We start from the raw sequence: 26,899 nt of genomic DNA, 5'->3' as shown, positions 1-26,899 counted from the left end.
TCCTTGTTAGATAACCCTAATACCCTCACTATATATAGAGCCCTTATGCCCCAAAAATGTGAACAAGCTTCCTACTAGGGTTTCCACACGTTTTGGGCAGCCTCCTTCTTTCCTCTTCTTCATCCTCTTGCTCTTGGTGTTTGTGAACCATTAGAAGAGTGACATTTGTGACTCTAAGCTTTCTAAAGTCATTACAAGAAGGATTTGAGATTGTTATTGCTACATAACAATCAAGGTATGATCTAAACCCTAATTTATATGTTATATTGATTATCATATGCTAGATCTAGGGTTTATAGTCTTGGATGAATTGCATGTACAATAGAGAAACCTAGATCCAAGCATTAGGGTTTGTATAAGCACATAGGATGTTCTTATGACCAAAACCCTTCACTTAAACGGAGGGGTGTCACAATTTCATCGATTATGTGTGGTTCATGTAACAATCATAAGGAGTTGAGTGATCACATTTACTCATATGCCCATCGGCGAAAGAGATTATGGACTCTATACTTTTTTGGTGTGAAATCTCATGTGATGGCTTTGATTTAGTGAATGATATGTTACTTTTCATATCGCGATGGTCTAAATGCAAAAAGAAACGAAAACTGTTGAATGTGATCTTGTGCGGAGTACTATGGTGTATATGGAACGATATAAATAAAAGAGTTTTCAATAACATTCGTTTTGTCCCGGCAAACACAGTGGAAAAGATAAAATCGATAACTTTCATTTGGTGCAAACATAGAGGATTGCTTAAGAATATGGACCTGAGAGTATGGTATTTAGGTCATTTTCTTTGTTTGTAATATTTCGTGTTTTTCGTATGTTATCTTTTTTTCATGTTCTGTATTTTTCCTCACATGATGTGAGTTTTTAATACATTTGTTGTTTCTAAAAAAAAATCATTTTGATAATTTTTCACAATATAAATTAAGTTGAATGAACGATCACATAAAAAAAATAACGACTAAAATTACTTATAATTACAAAAGTTGGTCAATAAAGTTAGTTATTTGAAAAAAAAAAAAAGGTACCAAACTCTACGAAAATCTATAAACCAAATCATATGGTAGGTAGTCGTAGATGATAATGCATGTTAAATGATCGCAGGACAGGTTGGTAATGTTGGACAAATTAATAATGGTTAGTTTATAAAATATAGACAAATGTGAAATGTCGCTAATGAATACGAATAAAAAGTAAAGATATAGACAAACGCCTACACATTTTGAGTTGTAATTACTGTAGAAGTCAAATAAAAGAAGGCAATTTGAGTACAGACTGGAGAAAAGCTAATATATATACCTTAGAGTAGGCAGATCAGCCCCGCTACACTAAAACTTCGTGTATTCATATTTTAGAGAGAGAGAAAAAAAAGAAAGTCTTCATGGCTATGGAAAAGGAGATGAAGCCTCATGCAGTATGCATACCAGCCCCGCTACAAGGTCACATTAACCCAATGCTAAAACTTGCGAAAATCCTCCATTCAAAAGGCTTCATCATCACCTTCGTAAACACTGAGTTCAACCACCAACGGCTTCTAAGATCTCAGGGACCCGACGCCCTAAGCAACCTCCCTTCCTTCCACTTTGAGACTATTCCCGATGGCCTTCCACCGCCGGAAAATCATGACGCCTCACAGGACATCCCTTCTCTTGCAAAATCCGTTGATGAAACTTGTTTGGATCCATTTAAAAATCTACTCACCAAAGTAAGTGCTTCTTATTCACCGATTACTTGCATAGTGTCGGACTTCCTTATGGGATTCACACTTGCTGCCGCCACTGAATTGGGTATCCCGGAGATACTCGTGTGGACAAGTGGAGCTGGTTCTCTGTTATGTTATAATCAGTATCAAAATCTTTTGGAAAAGGGTTTAATGCCCCTTAAAGGTAATATTTTTATTTAGTTAAATTGTTTTATGTTTTAATTAAAGCATCCATGATGTATTGAATTTATACAATTAATTGGATTTTCATATCATTATTTTATTTTTATTTTAGAGTTAATACAACTTTATCAAAAGAAGAAAAGAAAAAAAAAACTGAACTCTACAAAGATCAATGGAAATATAATATTTTTATAGTTAATACAATTTTAAGACTTAGAAAATTTTATTTTTTCTATTAAAAGTTTCAATGGTTATTGGATATGAATAAGATACATCTTACAATGGTAAAATTTAATTAATTAAATGATAAATAATTTTAATATTTTATTTGGCTCTACTATTGAATTTTCTAGAAGATGTTCTCGTCATATTATGTGTTTTGTTAAAAGCTAAACTTTAATTACAAAAAATGGAATAACTGCGAAATTGAATAATTTAAGTTTTTGAAAAAAGTGATAATGACATATCAGAATTAAACTAAGAAAACTTGATTATTTGTTAGTACTTGGTATATATTATATAAGTTTCATTTTCATATGTCATATCTCTCTTGCAAGTTGCACATTAATTAATTAGAGGTTTCTGTTTACAAGAAAATTAAAAAAATTAATTTATAGCACCTGCATCTTATCTGTGGTTAATTGTGATCTGACAGTGTCATCGTGGTTTGTAATTTTCTACGTATTACGTATTTTCTACGGAGTTTATACTTTTAGTACATTAATGATGGATAAGGTTTTTATGGTGCACATGGAAAGAGAAAATTCTTCCTCCAAGGTTTACATCAAACATTTAATATTTTTTGGCCAGCATGTATTAAAAGAACCTAGCAAGAACAGAAAGATACAAAAGAGGGTAAAAGAAAAGAAAATAAAATTACAACTGATTATTTTAAGAACTGGAGATCACAGATCCAATCCTGCCACTTGATCTGATCACTTTTTTTCTTCCTAGCATTTAACCAAAGGGCTTAGGGTTTAGGGTAACATTTAATATTGAAATACAAACCTAACGATTTTTTTCTTCTTTACAAGTACATCAACTGACAAGTCTATTTATACAAGCATGTGTGTCGGTGTGTGTTGAATGTTTGTGCATATACGTATTGTCTATATATGCATGTGTCAACCAATTCTGATCAATGACGTTCACATTTTATAGAATATCATGTATAAATTACAAGGTGACTTAACTAATGGGGGCACTAAGCAAAACAAGAATATATGGCCCTTTGGTCTTAATTACCTATGCTTAGCATTATATACCTTCATCTTTTATCCGGGCTTCAGACTGACAATAATAAACTAATTAAAATTTTAAAAATGAAGTTAATTTTTGTCTTAAAAAATCAAGATCGATCACTGTTATGTGGTCTATGGATAATTAGTACCAGACTAATTTTGTTTTGAGATATATTAATATTGGTTTAAGTTTAGAGAATATGAGGCCTTTTAGAATTGGAGGCTTAAGCTCTACTTTAGAAAAATATAAGGTTGAATCGCTTGATAAATTAATATTTTTGGTGCAAATTTGAAGCTAATACCATTATTTTTGTTTGATATATATGCAGATTCGAGTTTTCTAGTAAATGGTTATTTGGATACAGTTGTCGATTGTATACCTACCATGTCTGGAATACGTCTAAAAGATTTCCCTCCATTCATTAGAATTATCTACCCTGGTGATGACTATATGGTTAAATTCTTATGTGCGCAAGTAGAGAGAGCAAAAATGGCTTCCGCTATCATTTTCAACACATTTCATGAACTAGAAAGTGACATTTTGGACACAATTTCTTCAATGTTTCCTCCTTGCTACGCAATTGGCCCATTTCATTTCCTTGAAGACAAGATCGCTGATAAATCTCTAGGGTCCATCAAATCAAACCTCTGGAAAGAAGAACCAGAATGTCTTAAATGGCTAGACTCGAAACCACCATTATCAGTTATTTACGTGAATTTTGGTAGCATTGTCGTGATGACACCTCAACAACTAGTGGAGTTTTGTTGGGGACTTGCAAAGAGCAATTATTCATTCTTGTGGATAATACGTCCAGACCTTGTGATTGGTGACTCTGCAGTGCTTCCACCCGAGTTTTTAGAAGAGACAAGTGATAGAAGGTTTTTGGCAGGATGGTGTCCTCAAGAACAAGTTCTAAACCACCCATCAATAGGAGGGTTTTTAACGCATAGTGGATGGAATTCAACACTCGAAAGCATTTCATGTGGAGTACCAATGATTTGTTGGCCTTTTTTTGCAGACCAACAAACGAATTGTTGGTTGAGTTGCAACAAGTGGGGTATTGCCATGGAGATTGATAATGATGTGAAGAGTGATGAAGTTAAAAACTTGGTTGTTGAGTTGATGACTGGAGAAAAAGGAAATGTTATAAGGAAGAATGTCACTGACTTGAAGAACAAGGCTGAGAAAGCATGTACCTCTTCTGGTTCATCCATGGCTGATTTCCAGAAATTGATCCATTTGATGCAGGCATTTTCAAAATGATTCGTAGTTTATTAATTTTACGTGTATGTGTCTTTGTTACAAGTTAGGAATCCATTGGTTTGTTATTTTTTTTTTTTTTTTTGTACTTTTGAATTGAATAATAAGGCTAAGTGATCAATGGTAATCAATGGACCACTAACCATCGTAAAAAATTTACTATACTGCCAAAGGGTCCTTTTCCTAAAACAGTTTACCCACTGAAAATTTTCATTAGAAATACAGACCAAATTCCAACTAGAAATGAAAAAGAAAAACCACATTTTTGCGAGGCATGAGTAATTTGTTAAGCCTTACCGATGAATTTGGGACCAACTATGGTCATTTTTGGTTTATTGGAAATCTGCCGGTAAATTAAACCAGAATAACTTTTGTTAAAAAAAAATTTAATTCTAGTTGTTATTATTATTATTATTATTATTATTATTATTATTATTATTTAGTAGTTTATAACCCTTGGACAACACGGTTGACATAATAAAATAACATAAACACTATAAAATCGTAATACTTCATCATATGTTTTGTTTGTAAATCTCTGTCATTATTTTAATTAATTTATAAAAAATATTAAAATATCAAGAATTTTTTTTAACTCAAGATTAATGATAAAATCATTATGTTGTGAATGTAATATAAAATTTAATAGGTTAAAAAAATCAAGACAATCAATACATGGTAATAGAATATGTTATAAATAACAAAAATGTATTGTTTTTTTGTAAATTTTAAAACAGTTTTTCATACACAACATTTAAAAATACAATCAACCATTAGGTTTACTCTATTTGAGGACTTGAAGTAGTAATATCTTATTATACATAACCACTAAAAGAGTATCAGCCTACTTCAAAAGCTTAACAAAATCGAGATGTTTCCCTTGTTCCATGATAACAATCTAGTTGAAGAGAATTTAATAATCAAATCAACAATTATATGAACTAACTTTTCACTTTTTGCTCATATGGGTGAGAAAAGACAGTGAATTTATCTACCTAGTGAAGAAGCTCAAGCATATTGCTACAATCATCAAATCAAGACATGAAAATAAATTATGCATTAGCTAAAACTAAACTTTAAAATTAAAATAAGTAATTTCAAAGATTTTAAATCAAAAAGGATAAGTTGCTACAAGGAAAATGTTTATAGATCAAGTAAAATAGTTTTCAACCCCAAACCTAAGTTGCAAATACATGTAAAATCAAAATCATTGATGTGTTTACACACTCTAAAAGTCAAAAGCATTAAAGATATGACTTACAAAGTACAGATGCCAAACAATCCCAAACAACAACTTCAGTTGTCAAGGTCCTTTAATCATTGTATGGATATAATTTTCAGCATTAAATAAAAAGTCCAAAAAAAAAAAAAAGTGCAACTCACCTTGGCATTAAATCGAGCACATGTTGGGCATAATTTTCAAGACAATCACTTGAGTTGCTTCCATTTTTATTCGATTTTAACTAATGGTTTGGATTTACATTCTTCAAATTCATGTTCTTTAGCAGAAACTTGGGAGGGAGAATTCATGTAGCTCTGGTGCTACCCTGTGAAACATTAACTAACAATTGTTTCACGCCATGTTCCATTTTCATTTACATAACATAACGTAAGAATAATAGTGTTTCGATGAAGACTTACAGAGTGTTATTTAGTATCAAACTATCAATTGCATTATACGCCAAATATTTACTTACGGTGAATCCCAAACAAAAACAAAAATAATAATACTAAAAACATTTTGTAAATTAAAGAAGAAGATACATGAAACATACCAATTCAAGATGGTTTTTTTATTGAGATTATGACATCGACAATTACGAACCCATAAAGACCACAGATGAAAATACCTTAAAAATTATATAAGGTGTCTAGGTAAAATGGGGTGTCCATTTAGCCAACCCCTTACATTTTAGGTTTGATATTTATTTAACCTTATTAACCAACTTATAATCATTATTAGAAAGACACTATAATTTATCATTTTTAAATATTTACAAAATATTTTTTGGGTTGTTTAAGTTAAACTAAAATTTATATTTAAGATGACATGTAATATTATTTAAATTAATAATTTAGATATTTTATACAAATTGTTCCAAAATTGTATCTTTAAATGATAATGGTTTACATCCAACAATATATTAAAACTAATAAATTAAGTATAATATGTTAAAAATTAAAAAACATAACTTTGTAAAGTACATTCCCTTTTTCAGGCTGTTAACTGACATTGATATTTGGGAAGATACATGGTATGGTAGTGGTTTGTGGGAAGCTTTGTAAAGTACATTCCCCTTTTTGGGTTGTTAACTGACATTGATATTTGGGAAGCTTTGTAAACGACATGGTATGATTGTTAAGTTATCAATATATATGTTTTGATCACTATAATTGTTGTTACCTTCCATGTTTTGGTTAGTTTGGTAAGTATGTTAATACATATGTATGTGTTAAAGGACTTAATTGTTGTTACCTTCCATGATTTGGTTATTTTTATACATATGTATGTGTTAAAGGACTTAATACATTGTTATCATTAAGACATAATAAGTTGTTATCATTTTCATCTCTTACAAAACCAAAATATTACCATACATAATACATGCATCTACTTATTGCCTAACTTGACCAAAATACCCTTACACCTAAACTACTACTACTACCATTCCACCTGAACCTAATTAATGCCCACAACTTCACAGTGCTTTAACCACAACATTGTGAACCATAAACCCCATCACAATCACCACCACCAAAAGCATGACCACCATAAATAGCTCCACATTCAACATGTTTAATCCACTTGAACTGCTTTGTTGCTCTTGGCCTCCTCCGAAAGCTTCAAAATATCCATTCCAAATGCTTTATTGTTGTTAGCCTCCTCCAAATCCATATGGAACTTCCACATAGTTTCCTTGTAGTAAGTGCTTGGCAGTGGTGGATCAAACCATAAAAAAAACTCTCATTTTTTTTGGAGTCCTACACAACAACCATTTCTTCATACTGGTTCAACAAGACCACAAAAAAGTAGGAAACTTAATATTACCTGACACCCCCTGAATTTCCTTCATGGATTATCGATAGTTTTGGAGATCGAGAATGTCATAGGTTCATCATATTCACATCTCAAATCTTCAGACCAACGATTCCTTAAAGTCTATTCTCTATACCCTTGTGTGTGCGTGTTGGAGGAGCTTACCATCTTTTTGGTTTAACATTGGAGAGAAGAATCGAACAAAACCTAGCTAACAACTACCTCCAACGTTCGACTAAGCTTTGTAACCTGCTGAAACTGGTGAAACCGACAGTTTACCCTTTTGCCATAATTCCACAAAAATATCGTGGTCACAGTAAACAAAAAATTAAATTCAGGGCTTTTCCAACTTAGTGCAAAAAACATGGGACTTTAGTGATATTAATTTGTCTTATTAAATATCCTCCTAATAATTTGTAACCAGTTACTCCTTTTTCAAGATATTTGCTAGATCTTTATTAAGTTTCCTAACAAAATTCATACTAAGGCGGTTTTCAGCTAAGCTTATGACTTTTCATAAGCACATTTCAATTTATAGCTTATAACTTATAAGTTAATTCCTGTCAGGGCCGGTCCATTTATTTTGAGCACGTTGTGCGAAAAATAAAAAAGGGCCCATAAGTATTAATTTTTTTTTTAATATATAAACAAAATTTATTAATAGAAATTAAGGTGGGTTAGGATGAGATAAAAGAAGAAAAAAGTGAGGAAGAAAGGAAAAAAAATGTAATGAAAACTTATTAATATATTAAAAATGAGGCGTTAATTGAATCTTGGTCCATTAGACCATCCGTTATACTCATCACATACCACATATGTGGTGGGTGCCACATCAGCACCACATTCCACTACCACTAACATGGGATACTTACCACTAAACACACCACTCCATCTCATTTTTTATTTAAATTTAATTCAAAAATACATTAAAATCATTTTTTAATACTAGTTTTTCCATTAAATTAAAATACCAAATTACATTAAATAAAAACTACATTAATTGAAATTTAAAAAAAAAAAAAAAAAAAAAAAGAAGAAGAAGATAAAAATAACAATCAAAATAAAAATTACATTAGTTAAATTAAAAAAAAAACATAAAAAAAAAACTAAAAATTCCAATCATAAATAAAATAAACTACCCCCTACGCCTACGTCGGGCTCGAACCGACTCTTTCATTGCTTGGAAAAGTTTCAAGTCTTCGCCCTCAAGGTCGTCCACTTTCATTTTCAAGATTTTCATATCGGTTTTTGTTTGGAGTGTCTCTTGTGCATCTTGAAATGATGTTTGTGCTTCGATCATTTTTTGTTCCATCCGAGTCATCACATCGGCCTTTATTTCTTGAAGTTGCACATATCGATCAAATTTATCGCCAAACATATCCATAACACTAGAATTCTAAGATTTTGACGCCGCTTTTTTTGCTTTATTTCCTCCAACGGGCCGACGAAGAGGTTGGTCGTTTTCAATATCTATCGGATCGTCATTGATGTCGATGTGTGTTCGGTCGTCCGATTGTTGAGAAGTTTCATCGGGGATTCTCGAACGCTTTGAACCGGAAGATTGGGAAGTTCCTTCCGTTTGCTCTTTCCATTTTGGGGCGTCTTTCAATTTTAGCCACGGTTTTATATATGGAAAACCTTTGCGTGTTGGCATTGTTTTTTCAAATTGGTCCATGGCCACCTTGAAAACATCAAAATCGTTCGATCCGTTTTTGCGTATGTTTAGGAGGTTGTTGTAGATTCCTCCAAACTCGGTGCATTTTAGTCGAATATCTCGCCATTTCGATGTAATTTGATCCGCATTTCGAGTTTCACTTTCCATTAACTTGTAAAAATGGCTCCGACTTTTTCCCAAAAACTTCCATAACGCTGGCTATCTCCTATAATTGGATCTTCGGAAGCCGCCACCCATGTCTCCGCTAACTTTGCTTCTTCTTCTTTTGTCCATGGGACCCTTTCTTGGGTGGTAGTGGGTCGGGCCGGCTTTTTTTCTTTTTTCTTTTTTGGTTGAGGTGGTGGTGAAGGTTGCGTTTCTAGAACAAAATCCGGCGAAAGTGGTGGTTGTGAGCTTGGTGGTTGTGAAATTGGTGGTTGTTGTTGTGACAATTGTTGTTGGAGTTGTTGTAGTTGTTGGAATTGTTGAAATTGTTGGTATTATTGTTGCATTTGTTGTTGTTGAAAAGCCGGAAAAGGTTGATATTGTTGCTGGAAAAGTGGTGTTTGTTGGATAGGGGAACCACTTTGAAGTAGTTGATAAAACTGCCTTGAGGTGACTCCATAGTCGGGAATTGGCGAGGTGTCATATCTAACAAAAAGTAAATAAATTGTTTATAAATTAAATTTTTTTTAACAAACTAGCCGTTCAACGGCTAGTATAACGTTCACAAAGCCCTGACTCAATCCGATTGGCAGTGCGCTTCCGTTGTCCCGAACACGAATGAAAATGACCACGAGCCACCACAAAACAACGAGGTAGTGTGCACGCCTGTTGTTCGTGGTCAGCTCAATCACGAACATGATCGTTGCATGTATACCGTTCGGCCTTAGAAGGAAAGGAGTAAAATTAACGGCAACAAACTTGGCCAAGCGAAGTAAACGTTGATTTTGCATATTTTTTGATAAAATAAAGACATATATAAACAAATCTACCCTAATAAATAAGAATGATTTTGCCACATGTCCTTCTCTCATTCAATTTGCCACATGTCATTTTGTCATAATTTAAAGATATATTTATTTTCCACTTGTCATTTATTTCATCTTCCATTTCTAATATATTATTAATTAGTTTCCATAAATTAAACCTACCATAATTATATTAATTTCAATTTCAAATAAATTTACAGTTTAAACTTTTGTGTTTAACATTTTGTTATAATTAACCTGTTTAGTATACGGGTCTGATAACTAAACAATAATTTTAATTTATTTATTTTTTGCATGTTTTTTTTCTCATAATTTTTATTTATTTCAAATTTCGAATTCAAATAAACTTTTCATTTAATCGTTTCTATTTAATATTTTGTTTTAATCAACCCGTATAATATACGGGTTTCACAACTAGTTAATAATAAAAATAAGAACCGAGAATAATAGGAATCTAACTTTGGTAGTCTTCAAGTGGGCTTGTAGAGGGAGGCGTCTTTATACTAACTAATTAAATATCTAATAGGCTACAATAGATCTTGCACACCCTCTATCAAAACATATATCGATGTGAAAGAGGTAATAAGCTAAGTTTAATCAAACACCCTCTAAATATGTTTCGTCCCAAACATATCATCATATTTGATTGTGTAAAATAATTGCATAGCCAAAACTATATGTCTCTTAGAGCATATATATAATTCAATCAACCATGTGAAATCTCTAGTAAAAGTATGAAAGTAAAAACAAATATGAAGAGCTACAATAATTCGAAAATATTAATCAACGTGTAAATAAATCCTAACGACCGAACTCCACAAACAACTTCATAATCATGTAAGTTAAAATAACAGATTATGTCAGAGCATATAATTTTATATCTTAGATTCTAACTTGTCAAAAAATAAATAAATAATAAAAAAAACACTTCTAACTTATATCGGGTTCAACGTTCATCAATTTTCTAATTTTTTGATAGGTGAAAATTAACGTAATATTTGTTTTTTGGTGAAAGCAAAATAAATAATTCCATAAGAAATTCAAACGTGGGTCATGAAAACAATGAAAATGGACTTTACCCAATATTTAAATAAACAGAATATCCAAGATGTATGCCACAAAAGGTCAAAAACAATCTGCAAGGTTGGCACTTTCTCCTGTGGTTAAAACACGTCGAAATCTTATATTAACGTTGGCATCAAAAGCCTACAGGCTAAAGGTCCAATTTCAGTTCAAAACTCGTTACAGCTTAGCCCATTGACTAGGGACAGTAATGGTTTCAATCGAGCCATATATATGTTTTATTAAATTGGTTCTAATTGGATTGATTTTTTTTAACCTAACGTCCTATTTAATAAATAAAGATTTTTTTCTTTTTGCTATATTTCATATTTTTATTTATTTTTTTATATGAAATTTTTAATTATTTTAAATTAATTTTTATTCCATATGTTATTTTATGGTTTTTTTATTTTATTAAATTCTAAATAATATTTAAATACAATAATAAATACATATTAACTTTTTTTCTAATTTCAAAATTACTAAATTAAAGATTCATTAATTTTTTTTATTTATCTATCTAATTTATTTTTTTAATTTAAAAGAGAAAAAAAAACACTTTAAATTTTATAATTCAATATTTTCTCACTTTTCTTATAAATTCAAACTTCTTAAATATTTAGAATTTTTTATTTAGTTTTTTATTTTAAATAAATTTATATAACACATGAGTCTCACACCTACTCTTTAATAAAATAATTGAGCACCGATTATCTCATTAAAATTTCAATAAAGAAACTTACATCTAATAAATAAAACATATCCAAAATTTCAGCCAAAAAATGATAACTATAAAATACAACTTTTAAACGGATTAAAATTAGATCAACCATTATCCAATTCATTTAATTAAACGGTTTAAATATGTTTATTAAATTGTTAACATTTTCAACCCAACCCATTGTTCATAATGGTTTTACGGGTTAAAAATCTATCATTCATAATCATCTTATGGGTTCGGGTTGTTTTTCTAGCTTTATCATTCATGATCGTTTTACGGGTCATTGGTGTTCATTTGGTTTCAACTTATCTAAAAAAATACAATTTTGAGGTTCCATTTGTCATAATCTTGGCTATCATATATCTGGTTTTCGACTTAATTTGTGCCGTATTTTTAAGATTTTTTAATTTTTTTTAGCATGTATTCTAATTATCTTTAATTTAAAAACAAATTATTATAAAATGTCAATTTTTTGTCGTGACGTGCAAGGATATATATATATATATATATATATATATATATATATATATATATATATATATATATATATATATATATATATATATATAGAGAGAGAGAGAGAGAGAGAGGTTCAAATGTTTTTGAAAACTATTGTGTGACTGTGTGCACCAATAAGAATTCAGAAAATAATTAATTATTAGATAAATCATTTAAGGGTATTATAGTAATCTTGGCATATTTAAATATGGTAGATAATTAATATGTTCTTTATTATTCCTTTAAATATGGGATGTAGTCAAAATCTGTTGAAAAAAACCCTAGCCAATCACGTATACAACGATTTATCCTCCCTCTCGTTTTCCCAGCATTGGTCCCTACTATTCAGCGGGGTTTCGGAGGTTTTGGGCTACCGTAGAAGGGGAGATGTGCTAGAGGTTCGATCAGAGGGCAGGAGGGGTTCCGATGGGGCAAAGAAATTAACAATGAAGTCGAATCTTCATATGCCTTGATCGATGGGAACAGAAGAGAAGAAAGCGAGGGGAGGAGGTATCGATCTCCGATGAGTGACTAGACCGAAGAACAAACGGAGAAGCAGCGGGGTGGGGCTGTTGCTCTGATCGAAGCAGGTCAGGAGGTGGAGATGATGTTGTAGTGGTCGCTGATTCTTCTTCTCCGGTGAAATCTAGGTATTTTTTTATTCATGTCTTCCGATTATGTTTTTGGTTAATTATTTATATGTCAGTTAGTTTATTTGTCAAGACAGGAAAAATAAAAAAACATTGCAAGATAGGATAAGTAAAATAACATGCTGTTAGAATATATTGATTTGAAGATTACATTCTGTTAGAGTAAATCACATTTTTTTTAATGTTTACTATATTCTATCAAAATTTATACTTTGAAGATTACATTCTATTAGAATAAGTTACAACTTTTTAATGTTTGCTATATTCTATCAAAATTACAACCCACATTGCCAATTTAAAATATTGTATGCATTCTGCCAAAATTTAAAATGGCATATATATATATATATATATATATATATATATATATATATATATATATATATATATATATATATATATATATATATATATATATATATATATATATATATATATTCTATCAGAATAATGGTAGTGCAGTAATGGTAACTGCACTTTAGAGTTAATGATTCTTTTAGAATTTGTGTTTGCCTTTTTTGTAATAGATTTGCTATTATATTTTTCCACAGAATGAACAGGTTCAGTAAAGTCATTCTTAAAGAATACGATTTTTTTTAACCATTCTTAGTTTTTGTTGCATTTTTTATAGGAATTGATTGAAGAATAGTTTGAAGACATGATAGGAAATGCTTGAAGAATGAATCAAAGATTGATCACACTCACATTTTAAGAATCTTGTTATGTTTTAAAGAATTACACTTGTTATTCTTTCAGAATTTTGTTATTATTCAAGAATGTTCTTTGTATCACAATCATACAATGTACTTATTTGATATATTATTAGTGCAAGAAGACATGTATTCTTTATAAAATGTTAGTGTTGATAATATGTTTTATAATTCTTTAAGCATGTTAATATATATAAATATTGAATATACCATTATCTGCAAGAATAAAATCAAAAATATATTTACTAGTTTATGGTTGATTTTTATGTCATTCTAACAGAATGAAATCGGATATTATTAAAAATTATATTTGAATTAAATTTAAAAAATTCAGATTTTTAAAAATAAGGGTATTAATTTTCCCTTAAAATCTGGAAATTTCTTTTTTTAATATAGGTTAATTGACCAAAATACCTTTATGTTGAAATTTATGTGATTATATGGTACATGTTACCCTATTTTAATATTATAGACCCTCAGATCAAGATCATTGATTTTATTCCATCCGTTGGTCTAGATTTGTGTTTATGGGCACACAATAGATGTCAAGAATATTTGAATCTAGCCCTATATATATATATATATATATATATATATATATATATATATATATATATATATATATATATATATATATATATATATATATATATATAGAGAGAGAGAGAGAGAGAGAGAGAGAGAGAGAAGAGATCAAACTTGTTATCGAAGATTTACTTTTTGTTCTTTATGCAATGTCTCAAGAGGATTCCAAAATTAACCAAAAGATGAATAAACCCGAGTGCAGGTGTGGGATTCGGCATGGTAAGTTTTGGTAAAAAGCAAACCAAGTTCATTGCCTTTGATACAAGTCCATGTGGCCATTTAACATTTTGATGGTTGTAAAGCAAAAGCATTTTAGGATATTTGGTGTGGATGACACTTCAGCTGAATAGTTTCAAGCCATTGGATTTGGTGGTTTTTAGCGTTTTGTGTTCGACATTTAATTTAAAATCTGTTTTATAAAATTACTCGTTAGTTAATAACTCGAAACGTTTTTATGTTATTTATGAAATTTATTAAGAAAGACTATTTGCAACTTCAGCTTTCCGTTTTTACTTTTTGCGAATAAAATGTTTGTCATGTAATTGCATTCATTTAAAGAAAAAAATTAATGCAGATATAAAATATACGCATAATAGTTAAAAGTTAAAAAATCTGTGATTGACCGATTCCACGCAAAGCTGTCAAAATGGAAGTCGAAAACTCTATCGTTCGGGAGGAGACTAACTCTTGTGCAATCCATCCTTGGAAATCTTCCGACCTACTATCTCTCACTTTTTGTGGCACTGCAAGGTGTGATAGATAAACTAGAAAAAATCGGTAGACAATTATTGTGGGGAAGCTCCGAAGGTAACCGAAAGATACATTGGGCGTCATGGGACAAGGTTATAGCGTCCAAAGATGCTAGTGGACTGGGTGTAGGTATAATCAAATCTCTAAATGTTTCTTTAATCATGAAATGGTGGTGGAGATTACGATCAGGACCCACAAGTATTTGGGCAGATGCAATAATAGGATTGCATAATCTAAGATCGAAACCCGATAATTGATATGCGAGTAATACTCTACCTGGCATATGGAATAACATTGTGGGCATTAAAAAAGATTTGGTAAAGAAGAATATTTCAGTTGAAGAGGTCCTAACAAAAAAGCAAGACCCAATTAGAGACTACTGACAATGCAATCTCACCTCGGATGGATCTTTCATTGTCAAGGTTATAAGGAAACTTTGGGATTTCAGTCCACCGATTGCTAATGGTAAGTTTACTTGGCTAAAAGAAGTTCCAATTAAGGCGATGTGCTTTATTTCGCGAGCAAGAATGGGTAAAATACCTTCAGCCACTGCTTTATCATCCAGAGGGGTAGTTTTGGAAACAAATTTATGCAGTCATTATGGGACCATGGAGGAAAGTGTCGATCATGCATTAGTTGGATGTGAGTATACCCGTTTGGTATTAGATTGCATTCTGAAATGGTGCGGGGTTCTAATATCTAATTTCCAAACTATATACGATATCTTAGATTATGTCAACAATTGGTTTGACTGCCATCAAAAAAAAAATTCTTCTGGGAATATGTTACGTGTCACTTTGGTGCATATGGAAAGCCCGAAATGACAGAATCTTCAACATGAAGCGGCTGCCTCCCTCCAACTGTGCAGATATCATCCAATCCACTACGTTTCTTTGGATTAAAAATAGAAGAAATGGAACCAACATGGTATGGGCTAAATGGTGTGAATGTCCCTTCTTTTGTTTGTAATCTTTTTTTCTCTTGTTTGTAAACATTTATTGCTCTTCTAGTCACTTGCTAGAAATTGTTTTCTATTTTTATAACTATTTGTCGAGTTCCAAAAAAAAATTAAAAGTTAAAAATTTTCAATAATCTATTCTAATAAATAAAAATTATTTTTATCTTTCATCCGCTCATACATTATACCGCATGTTATTTTATCGTAATTTGAGATATTTACTTTCCATTTGTTATTTCTTCATTTTCCATTTTTCAATATATTATTAAGTTAGTTTTCATAGATTAAACATACCATAAGAACTATATTAATTATAAATTTTAAATTTTAAATTTCAACTTCAATTTCAATTTTAAATAAATTTTAAATTTCAATCTTCATATTTAACATTTTGTTATTATTATCCCGTTTACCTTTTGAATTAGTAATGGCAAGGATTGTGAAGATATAAGGAACACTTAAATCCGACTTATTAAAAAAAAGTTGCGATCATTTGAAGTTTCGCGATTCGACCCGATACGGCAACACGCATTGTAAAAAGTAAATTTTTGTTAGGATACTTTTTAGTCTTAGGTCCCGTTTGATAGTTTCTAACTGATAAAGAACTGACTAGGAAAGGTCTGTCTGAGTAATAAATTCTGACCGGGTAAGAAACCATATTGTTTGACTGTACATCTGACTGAATATGCTGACTGATACCAAATGATTTTTTTACCCTAATGCTCTATACAATAATAATAATAATAATAATAATAATAATAATAATAATAATAATAATAATAATAATAATAATAATAATAATAATAATAATAATAATAAATTTGAATATTTAGAATAATTTTTATAAAGTAAAAGAACTTTGTGGGTAGTTTGTACAACAAATTCATCTGTTGAAAGTAAAAAGAACTTCAAGTTCAGAAACCCTTGAATTTCTTCACCATAAGTCCATAACCCCACAAAAATGACATTTTGTGGGTAGTCTGTACACGAATTGTTCCACCCACCACTACCCCTTTTGACCTCAACCTCTAAGGTGTTGTAATCTTTTCAATTTCATAAATCTCGAAAGACTTTCCCCATTTCTGTATAGGTTTTTGTTCAATTTCAGTTATTTTGTGAAAAAAATTGTTCATTTCTTCTATTTCTTTTCAGTTTCGTCCCTTATGCTTGAACTCGGTTTGATTTAAGAAGAAAAGAAAGAAAGAGAGCATATGGGTCTTGTCTATGGTGTCGATTCCTGCAGGTCCGAGCTCGGGATCGAGTCCAAGTTCTAGTTTTCAGTCCCCTTTCGGAGATATGAATTTCATCAAGTGTTCGTTGGTGGGCTTGCTTGGGAGACTCGAGCAATTTCGAGAGATTCTTGAAGCTGTTGAACTGGCGATCCAATGGTGTTTTCATGGAGGGTTTAGGGGCAAATTGTAATTTAGCATAACTTGGACTCCTTTTCTTCCTGTTTGCTGCCTCTGTTTTTATTTCTTTTTTCCTTTCCAGATCGATGGATGTAATGAAGGTGGATGATGGTAGTGTTGGTTCAGGGGTAAAGGTGGAATGAATTTCAATCAGATTCAGTCAGCAAGGCTTTTTTATATGACCGAATCAGACATTATTGACTCAGTAAGCTGCAAAAGTTAGATATTTCAAACACATAGATCTGACCGAGTAAGACATTTACGTCTGACCGGGCTCAGTCAGATCCAAATCAAACAGAACCTTAGTGATCTAAATGAAAGTCGTAGTAGTCGTTAAACTGAGAGTGTGTTGTGTGCATAAAGAGAACGTCCAAATCTAACTTCATGGCCGGTGAATGCTACGGCTTCTCGCATTCTTACAACACTCTCTCACTGACTCGTGAATGCTACGGCTCCCCACAGTCTTAAGACACTCTCTCACTGACTCGTGAATGCTATGGATCCCCGCAGTTTTATGACACTCTCTCACTGACTCATGAATGCTACGTCTCCCTACAGTCTTACGACTCTCTCACTCACCATGAGTTCACCCCATGGTTTTCCCTGATAATCCAAAGTGATTACTCCCACTTGGATCCATCCACTCTCTTACCACCCCATAATCTCATCATTAAGCCATCACCGTATTAAGTTCACTAAACTCATGCTCGGCGATTCATCATGAATAGGTGCACACACCCACCCAAATTAAGCATCACTTCTCCTGAAGACAATTAGTTGATGGGTTCCCAATGGAATAATAATCGCTCGATGCTCCACTTGCCGTCTAACAAACCCGAGTCTCAAAATGATCCCACAGTCTAGAGCATCATAATCGGATACCCCAATACAACCTCACAGAACCTCACGTTAGCTTGCCACGACCTCGGATCTTCAGCTTACCTTAATTGAACCCTTTGAAGCACTCCAACTCATAACTTGAAGTACGGAGGAATCGTCGAGAACCCTTTGAAGTACTCCAACTCATAACTTGAAGTACGGAGGAATCGTCGACGATTGAGAATGCGTTGACGATAGTCCAAAATCCCATACTCTACTGATCAAACCCAAGAGAAACTACTCATACTGACTCTAAAGTTGATTGACAAATCAATTGTTGTCCTTCCCGAAGTATAGATAACAATCTATTTATTGGACTAGCAAATCTCAACAATCGAAACTTGACCTCGACAACCCAACCGCCTCGAACTGAAAAATTTGCAAACCCGAAGAAACCCTAACCATAGTAAGATCCATGATCAATGACTACTTGTCGTAGATACACTTATTCTTTCTTGAACACGTACACATGCATCATCTCACTCTGTATCTTGCCTTGTCCGCCATTAAACCCAAGTCTCATAGATCCGGAACGCAGATCCCAATAACCCCATCTTTTGCACCGCAACTCAAACAGATTACTGATCCTCCTAATAGAATATCCAGTTCTCCCCCACTTAGGGTTCGAACAATCACCAATTGGGATAACACACTAACTACTCTATAGATTGGCTCACCAGACATACCATACTCGACTCTTAGAATGTACCACGTAACACTCGATGTTCTTCCAAATAAAGGCCAAGCAACTCCAAATATTTTGAATCTCAGATGGAATCCTCGGAAACTTCCCAATGTGACTGTCTCCAATCACCCAAAATCTCATCCGGCTGCACATGTAAATATTTCGACACTCCTAGAATAGCACTGACTCATTCTCTGGAAATAATGGACAATCACACACTTCATTCTTTGAATCCTCAATCAACTCCCCATTGCAAGAATCGACATAGAACGGGAGGCCTCACTCTCACATTCGATCCGCAACATAGACATGAAAACCGTCGTTTCGATATACTCCACTTGTCCTCCTGAAACGGTTGCTTGTATATGACTTACCAAACTCAATCAAGGCATACCCTAGTCCTCATTAGTCACGGTCCCCACTGATGACTCCTTCCCGACATAAGAAAATAACTCAAAGCTCTCATACCACAAAATCCTCTTGGCGCTAATATTGCAACCACCTGGTGCCCCACGGGGTCTTCCTCTAATCTCTGACATCAGAAGCTCACTTACCCATCCCCCCGAAACGAAAAGCAGGAATGATATAATCCTCAATATAGAATTTTTCCATCACAAGCCATCGGCCAACCACTCAACTCAGACTGCAATCTTCCACAACGCATCATCTCTACCTCTTCTTTGAGTCTTGCGACTCCAACTGGCACCTCACCAGTCAAATCCCTGAAGATCTAAACTCAAAATTTTTACCCAGGTCATACTCCATTTAGCCTCAAACGACATGGCCCTCTGACCCCACAATTTCCCATATCCACTCCCATTCTGAACAACCATAATCGGATAACTGGTAAAGGTGGAAACACTCTCTGCTACGAATAATGGTACTCGAACCATGTTATTTCCCCTCATCCTGCTACTTAGAACCTCAGGAATTCTCCTTTTTTCGAGTATGGGTCCTCTACTTTTAGTAGTACGGGCCCATACTACATTCCACATCTACCCATACTTTCCTCAAGGACCGTACCAGACTTCCTAAGTAGCTGTCTAACTGTGACATTCCCATTTTCATGGCCAGAAAAGACTGATTTTGTTTATGCTTTATAAAAATAAGAGTGCCTCTTTTTAATAAAAATGTGTGGAATTTGTTCCCAGTGAAACATGATAAATTCGTTACCAAAGCATTTCCGAAGAAATGTATTTTTATTCATTTAAAACATTGGGATGTCATCATCAATACAGAAACATAAGCATAAACATAACTTGCATTTGTTATCACTAGTGATCTATATCTCCTTGATCTCTCAATGTAATGTGACTTCATATCGACATCTGTGATATAAATAAACTGAGTGGGTCAGGTTGGGAAACCTAGTGGGTACATAGGGTTTTCAACCCACAATAATATAATTATTATGTTTAATCATCAAACAGTTAACCCAATTACCCATCCCCATTATCTTCTTTAATATTAAGGATCAACCCTAAGAATCAGCTATTTCTCGTTCATTAATTCCTAAGGATTTTCCTAAGGAATAGGTACGAAGTCCATCGTTGTCAATGACATAGCTGTCAAGCACAACTGCTAGTTCTATCACTTAGGTGCAGCTGCCATAGTTGTGACATTCTATATGAGGCGCTTCTGCCGGTATTGTCCTTAAGATGCTACTGTCAAGGTTATAATGTTCTCTATTAGGCGCAACTGCTGATATTATCCTTAGAGCGCAACTGCTAGGATGTTTATTGTAGATCAACAACATCTACAGGTTGTGGCGCAGCTGCCAGTGCTCATCTATAGGGTACTAAGTCCATTGCTGCCAATGTTCACCTATATGGCACTAGGTCCATACCACTAATATTCCTCTATTTCAACTTTCACCCTCGTCCTTCATCTACCCATGTTTTACCCAACATATTTTGTAGATATAAAAATATGTATACAGTTTAAAACATTTAAAACATGTAAAAAATCTCTCACCCAGCATAAACAACAAGTATTCAGATAATATGCACACATAGCACGTAATTTATATTAAATACTTCATATCTATGTGTAAGATGAAAGTAACTATGCACTTACCTGATTAGGTGGTGACTCTATACTCGGACAACGCTTCGTTATCTCAAAACAATTTTCCCTCGACAAAACCTAGTATAAAAACCACTAGGGTTTAGTTCTGACGTTAACCACAACTAATTAATAGTCTAACTATTATTATAAATTCCTAATAACGATACTATATTAAAACATAAGCTATACTAGAGGTAGGGTAAGTATAGCTCACTTACAGCGGGTTTTCTTGGAAAATGGGCTCCGCCGGAGCAGAGTTTCTGTGCCGAAGGCTCTTCTTTTCGGAGCCGTCAGGCTCTCCGAGGCTTCCGCCTCATGCTAGGGGGTTCCCTATAAGAGAGATGTTCTAGAGAGAGAAAGAGGCAGGGAAAGGAGTCAGGAAAAGAGGCAGCCTCTGTTGGATTAGTGTTTAACTCCATAACTATTTTGGTATGTACTTGACCCGATGGTGCATGGTCCTTTTAGGTTACCTTCACCAAAGCAACTTGATAAGATGAATTATGGAGAGAGAGGATTAATTATGATTTATTAATATATTATGAGAATAATATATTAAAGGAGAAATCATATTATTGGTCAATAATTAATTAAGAATTAATTTTGAGGCTAAAAGATATTAATTAAACTTAAGGGACTACAACTGTCAATTGTGTGATAGTTGAATATTAGGCTAATGGACTCCATAGAGGATGGAGGGGACGAAATCTATGGGGAAACCCATTAGAAATCATCCAAGGCCTCTAAGGAGGGAGTCCATGGGCTGCTTAGGGCCTAAGAAGTCAAATTAGGGTTTCCTTGTTAGATAACCCTAATAGCCTCACTATTTAAGGACCCCTAGGGCACCAAAAACGTGGCCAACTGATTCCTTAGGGTTTCTACATGTTTTTGGGTGCCTCCTCTCTTCTCATTCTTCATCCTCTTGCTCTTGGTGTTTGTGAGCCATTAGAGGAGTGGCACTTGTGACTCTAAGGTTTCTAAAGCCATTACAAGGAGGATTTGAGATTGTTATTGCTACATAACATTCAAGGTAAGATCTAAACCCTATTCTTATGTTAATATTGATTATCACATGCTAGATCTAGGGTTGAAAGTCTTGGATGAACTGCATGTACAATAGAGAAACCTAGATCCAAGCATTAGGGTTTGCATGAGCACATAGGATGTTCTTATGGCCAAACCCATCAGTGGTATCAAAGCCATGATTGGTTTCTATTGTATTGATGCCTTGTTTATTTGTTCAAGCTTGAAAAAAAAATTGTGCCCCTGACTGATGAACTCGGCGAGTTCCATTGTGGACTCGGCGAGTAGCTTCAACTCGGCGAGTTCATAGTGGAACTCGGCGAGTTCGAGCGTCAGTTAGAGCAGATTTCAGGATTTCTTGCTGCTTTGCTTGAGGATACTTGCCTTAATTGCTTTGGGTCATTAATATCCGAATTTTGTCATATATTTGAGTATATCATTGACCAAACAAAAGATAATTACCATTTGATTGAATGATAATTTCCTTATATGATATTAATTGATTATTTGAATTAAATTGGTGAATTGTCTTGCAAGTAATATTGACTAGGTCAAATTTAGATAATCAGTAAATTAATTGTTTAATTTAAATTATTTGCTATTTGATCCTTTGTGTTTTGAAAAGTTTCAAAACTTGCCCTCAAGTTTTGGAATTTAAATTTTTGATTAAAAGGTTTGATTTTGAAATATTTAAATTCTAAATCCTTATGATTTAAAATGTTTCAAAACTTGCCCTCAAGTTTTGGAATTTAAATTTTAATTAAAAGGTTTAATTTTTTAAATGTTAAATTCTAAAACCATAAGTTTTGAAAAAGTTCAAATTGCACCCTTATTGTTTTATTAAATTAATTAAGTGTATAATTAAAGGAGAGTTAATAAATCCATAGTAATATGGTTTACATTTAATTAAATTAAAAGTATAATTTATTAAATTAGACCACCTAGTATTTTAAAAGTGTAAAATACACCCTTATACTATATATAACATTAAAAGTATAATATTATATATGTATAACTTAAACTAATAGTCTTACCGTTAGTAGACCTCATTCACGAAGCTGATCTATAAGGGGGGTGTTGAAACATAAAAGTGACCCTTTTGAACTTATCTACCACAACGGTTTAGTACCTGCAGCTAATTCAGCACCGAAGTCAATATCTACAACTGTGATCGCATCCATTCTTCATCAGCAACCATATTAGCATCCGGAGTATTCAAGTCTTTCCTATCCGCAGTCTTAGTTATTTCTTTTACTATGTAATTCACTCTATTGTCCAACATGCCTTGCACAGCTGCTCATAGAGTTGTTCTTTTCTAAACTCTATAAATAGAGACTCTTTCTTATGTATTATGCACTTGTGATATTTTTTAGTGTGAAAACTCTTAACTTCTCAATACACAAGACTTCTCATTCAATCATCTTTCTTATCTTCATCTGTTATCAATTTTATTACTCTTCGCACTCAAACTGCTACTGGAACATAACCTCTCTTCGAAGCAAGTCTTCTAGACTTATTCACTAAACTTGATCTCGCTTACTAACTTGGAGTGAGTGCATTCCTTGTTATGAATCAGTTTAAGTTTATTCTTGATATAACTTTTGTCATTTATCTTTCTTTACTTTCCGCAACTAACTATCTAACTATCTAACTTTATTATTGTTGAGCTTTTAGATCCTTAGAGATTAACTATTCCGCAACTTACTTGTTCTAACGTTTTTTCAAGTGTGTCTCCAAGTTTTTCTCTCAACAGGGGGTATAAGGTTATGGCCTATAAAATGGTCGTTTAATGGGTGTCCACTCTCACCCACCGCTTCCTTGATTGGTGGAGGGTCGTTAGCCGAACGGGTAAGATAGGGCAAACCCTTTTCCATTAAAAGTATAATGAAGTATAAAGTAACTAAATGTTTTATACAAAATTCCCAATCTTAGTTACTTTAGGCAAAAGTGAATTTGATGCAATTCCATGAAATTACACTTTGTACCCTTGCAAAGACGTTAATGGAGCGTGTGTGGTTAACCGGCACACTAAATGGTTCTAAGCAAAGGTAGCAAAGGGTGACTCAATGTTTGTTATAGTTCAGTGGAGCGTGTGTGGTCAACCGGTACATCGAATAGGTGACTATAACATTGGGGGCACCATGTAAATTTTAATGGTTATTCACACCCTGTTTTGTGATCCTCGACATCCCAGTCACAAATCGAGGGGCATATCGAGATTTAAACATGTCATTGAAAAGTTCAATGAATCTCAAAGGATCTAGGAGTTTTTCAATACATTTAAAATTTAATCTTCCTTTTCGTTTTTCATGGTGGAAAATTAGTGAATCGTCATTCACATACGTTCAAATGTTCTGCGATTTGGGTTATGGCATCCCTTTCCCAAGTGGTGGAATATTGTGTTGGGTCCTAGCCTTTATATCTCATTTGGGTGATTTATTAAGGACTCAATCAATCAACTAACTTGAATTTTTTCCCGTTTTGTAGATATCAAAGTATGACAACTATGGTCTTCCCAAATCCCGTGGAACAAGCTTTCCACATGATGATGATATTCCACGATTCGATCGAGGAACACGAGATCATGCTTCACTTCCTCTACCTCCTCCTATTGTTCTCCCTAACCCACAAGTTCAAAGGCTTGAAAAGTTCAAACTCACTCAAGCCCTTTTGGCAAGTAAACATGAAGAAGGAAAGTGAGTGTGTGCACACGTCCTAGAGATGAAGTCACATATTGATAGGTTAAGAATGTTGGGATCCATTGTCTGTGAGGAGCTGGCTGTTGACTGGGTTCTTCAGTCGCTTCCTGACTCATATAGTGAGTTCGTAAGAGAGTACTATATGATAAACCATGACATGACCCTCATCGATCTCACCTATATGCTTATTGTTGCTAAATCAACAATGATTTGGCGCACTGGAAAAGCATAGTTGATTGGTGGATTTGCCTTCCAGACCTCTATGGATATAGGCAATGGTAACAAAAGGCATGCCATGGTCGAAAAGTTTGATCACAAGAGAAAGGCAAAGTCTGAAGTAGTTCCGTGTGATGTTCCAAAAGATTCAATTTGCTTTTATTTCCAAGAGAAGGGGCATTGGAGACGAAGCTGCCCAGTCTACCTGAGAGATCTAAGAGATGGGAGAGTCAAGACGTTTGGCTCTACTTCAGGTAAAATCCACTATCTAACTCCATTAAGTTCCTATTCACTAATTCTTAATACATTATGTGATAAGATTACATTTGAATGTTTTGTGAGATCAGTGAAAAGAGAGGAAGCTTGATGGAAGAGCAAGATGAGTCTGATCACGAAGAAATGGATCACGATCGCATGGATTCGAAGATTAGATTTTGAGCTTAGAAAGTTATGATAGAGTTGTTAGGAATATTTGATTACATAGATTTTTCAGTTGATTTTTCATTGTAAGGACATGTTTTCCGCTACTTTTATGAATAAAATAAATTTTGATTTGTATTATTTATGTATATTCTTGCAATGAAATCATTGTGACAAATTGATGTTTGTGTATTTCTATAAATGGATGTGATTCTTAGTTATGTTATTGTCAAAATTTTCTAAGTAAGGAAAGATTCCCATCACCCAAGTTTCAATTGGACAGAAACTTGGAATCATATGATGTATGGAAATCTTGGTACATAGGAGATTAAGACTAATTCCTTGATCACACAAGTATGTGAGTCAAGTTAAGGACTAAAGGAATAAAACACAATGTTGTGCACTAGTCAAGTCCACCACAAATAACAATAAGAATATTCGTCATAATTTACTAAAAGTCTAGTAAATGTGGTTATACTTACAAGATTAAGTGTAATTCTGAATCATTGAAAAGTTTCAATGAATAGCATAACGAATAAGAAGAATCTATGAAGGCAGAAAGATAAAAGTTTCTCTAATCTAAGAAGAAGTGAGAGTACTTTGGTATCAGATTTTATGATCGTCTTAATGATTAAGAACCATATCACAATTGATCCTCTAAGGACATCTTAGTGCACTAGTATGGCTAAGAAGAGGAATTAGAAATTGTTGAAATGGTTAAATCAAAAAGGATGAGTCATACTTCATTCCAAAATAAAGTCTTAGAATCGTACTCCAAGATTGTGAATTGAGTGACACACATTCATCAAATGTGAAGTAGAAAATTGTTTTCCTACTCTTACACATTTGAATTTGGTATGTTGTAATGTCTTGAAGAAGCCAAAGACCAACTAAGACCAAATGTGTGTAATGTTTTGTGTTGATATAGACACACACTAACTCTTGGATATTTGTTTATCAAGAAATGTTTTTGATAAGAGAATCTAATATGTCAAGAGATTAGTGGGAGTCTGAAGATCTTGAAAGGATTCAAGAATTAATCAAGAGTAAACACTAGCGCACGACTTGAGGTTTGTAACCTATCGTGTTGACAAAATTCTATTTATGTGGCAATCCAGTTGAGTGATTATGCATATGAGTTCTACGAGTTCTCAATAGACTGTATAAGGCAAACACCTTGTTCAATGAAAGTACATTGACTGGCATAGGTGAGCTGCTAGATAACTTGGAAGCAATGGTGGGACCCTTGATGGAAAAAATTAAGAATGAACAAGTTTTGTCCATAATAGTTTGAATTTTCCACTAACATTATCTTTTGATTATGGTAATGGAAAATTCACAAGGGTAGGAACACATACACCATAAAATCTAAGTGTCATAAGGTTTCTCTCCTTCATGAAAATGATTGTGAGGAAATGCTTTCACTAAGAGAGATTTTAAGAAGATAGCAATTGTGAAAATTGAATTCTTGAATTTGATTATGGTTACGTC

General features: G+C 33.2%; 1 protein-coding gene across 1 annotated transcript; it reads left to right on the top strand.

Moving 5' to 3' along the window:
• Nucleotides 1-1,254: 1,254 nt before the first annotated feature.
• Nucleotides 1,255-4,523, top strand: LOC111901927 (7-deoxyloganetin glucosyltransferase). The gene is made up of 2 exons (XM_023897784.3): nt 1,255-1,895; nt 3,465-4,523. The coding sequence occupies exons 1-2, from the start codon at nt 1,391-1,393 to the stop codon at nt 4,397-4,399; spliced, it is 1,440 nt and encodes a 479-aa protein (XP_023753552.1). The 5' UTR covers nt 1,255-1,390; the 3' UTR covers nt 4,400-4,523.
• Nucleotides 4,524-26,899: the final 22,376 nt, after the last annotated feature.

This window comes from Lactuca sativa, chromosome 6 (assembly GCF_002870075.4).
Source record: "Lactuca sativa cultivar Salinas chromosome 6, Lsat_Salinas_v11, whole genome shotgun sequence".
In the NCBI taxonomy this organism is placed as follows: Eukaryota; Viridiplantae; Streptophyta; class Magnoliopsida; order Asterales; family Asteraceae; genus Lactuca; species Lactuca sativa.
This window is presented reverse-complemented; position numbering and strand designations above follow the sequence as displayed.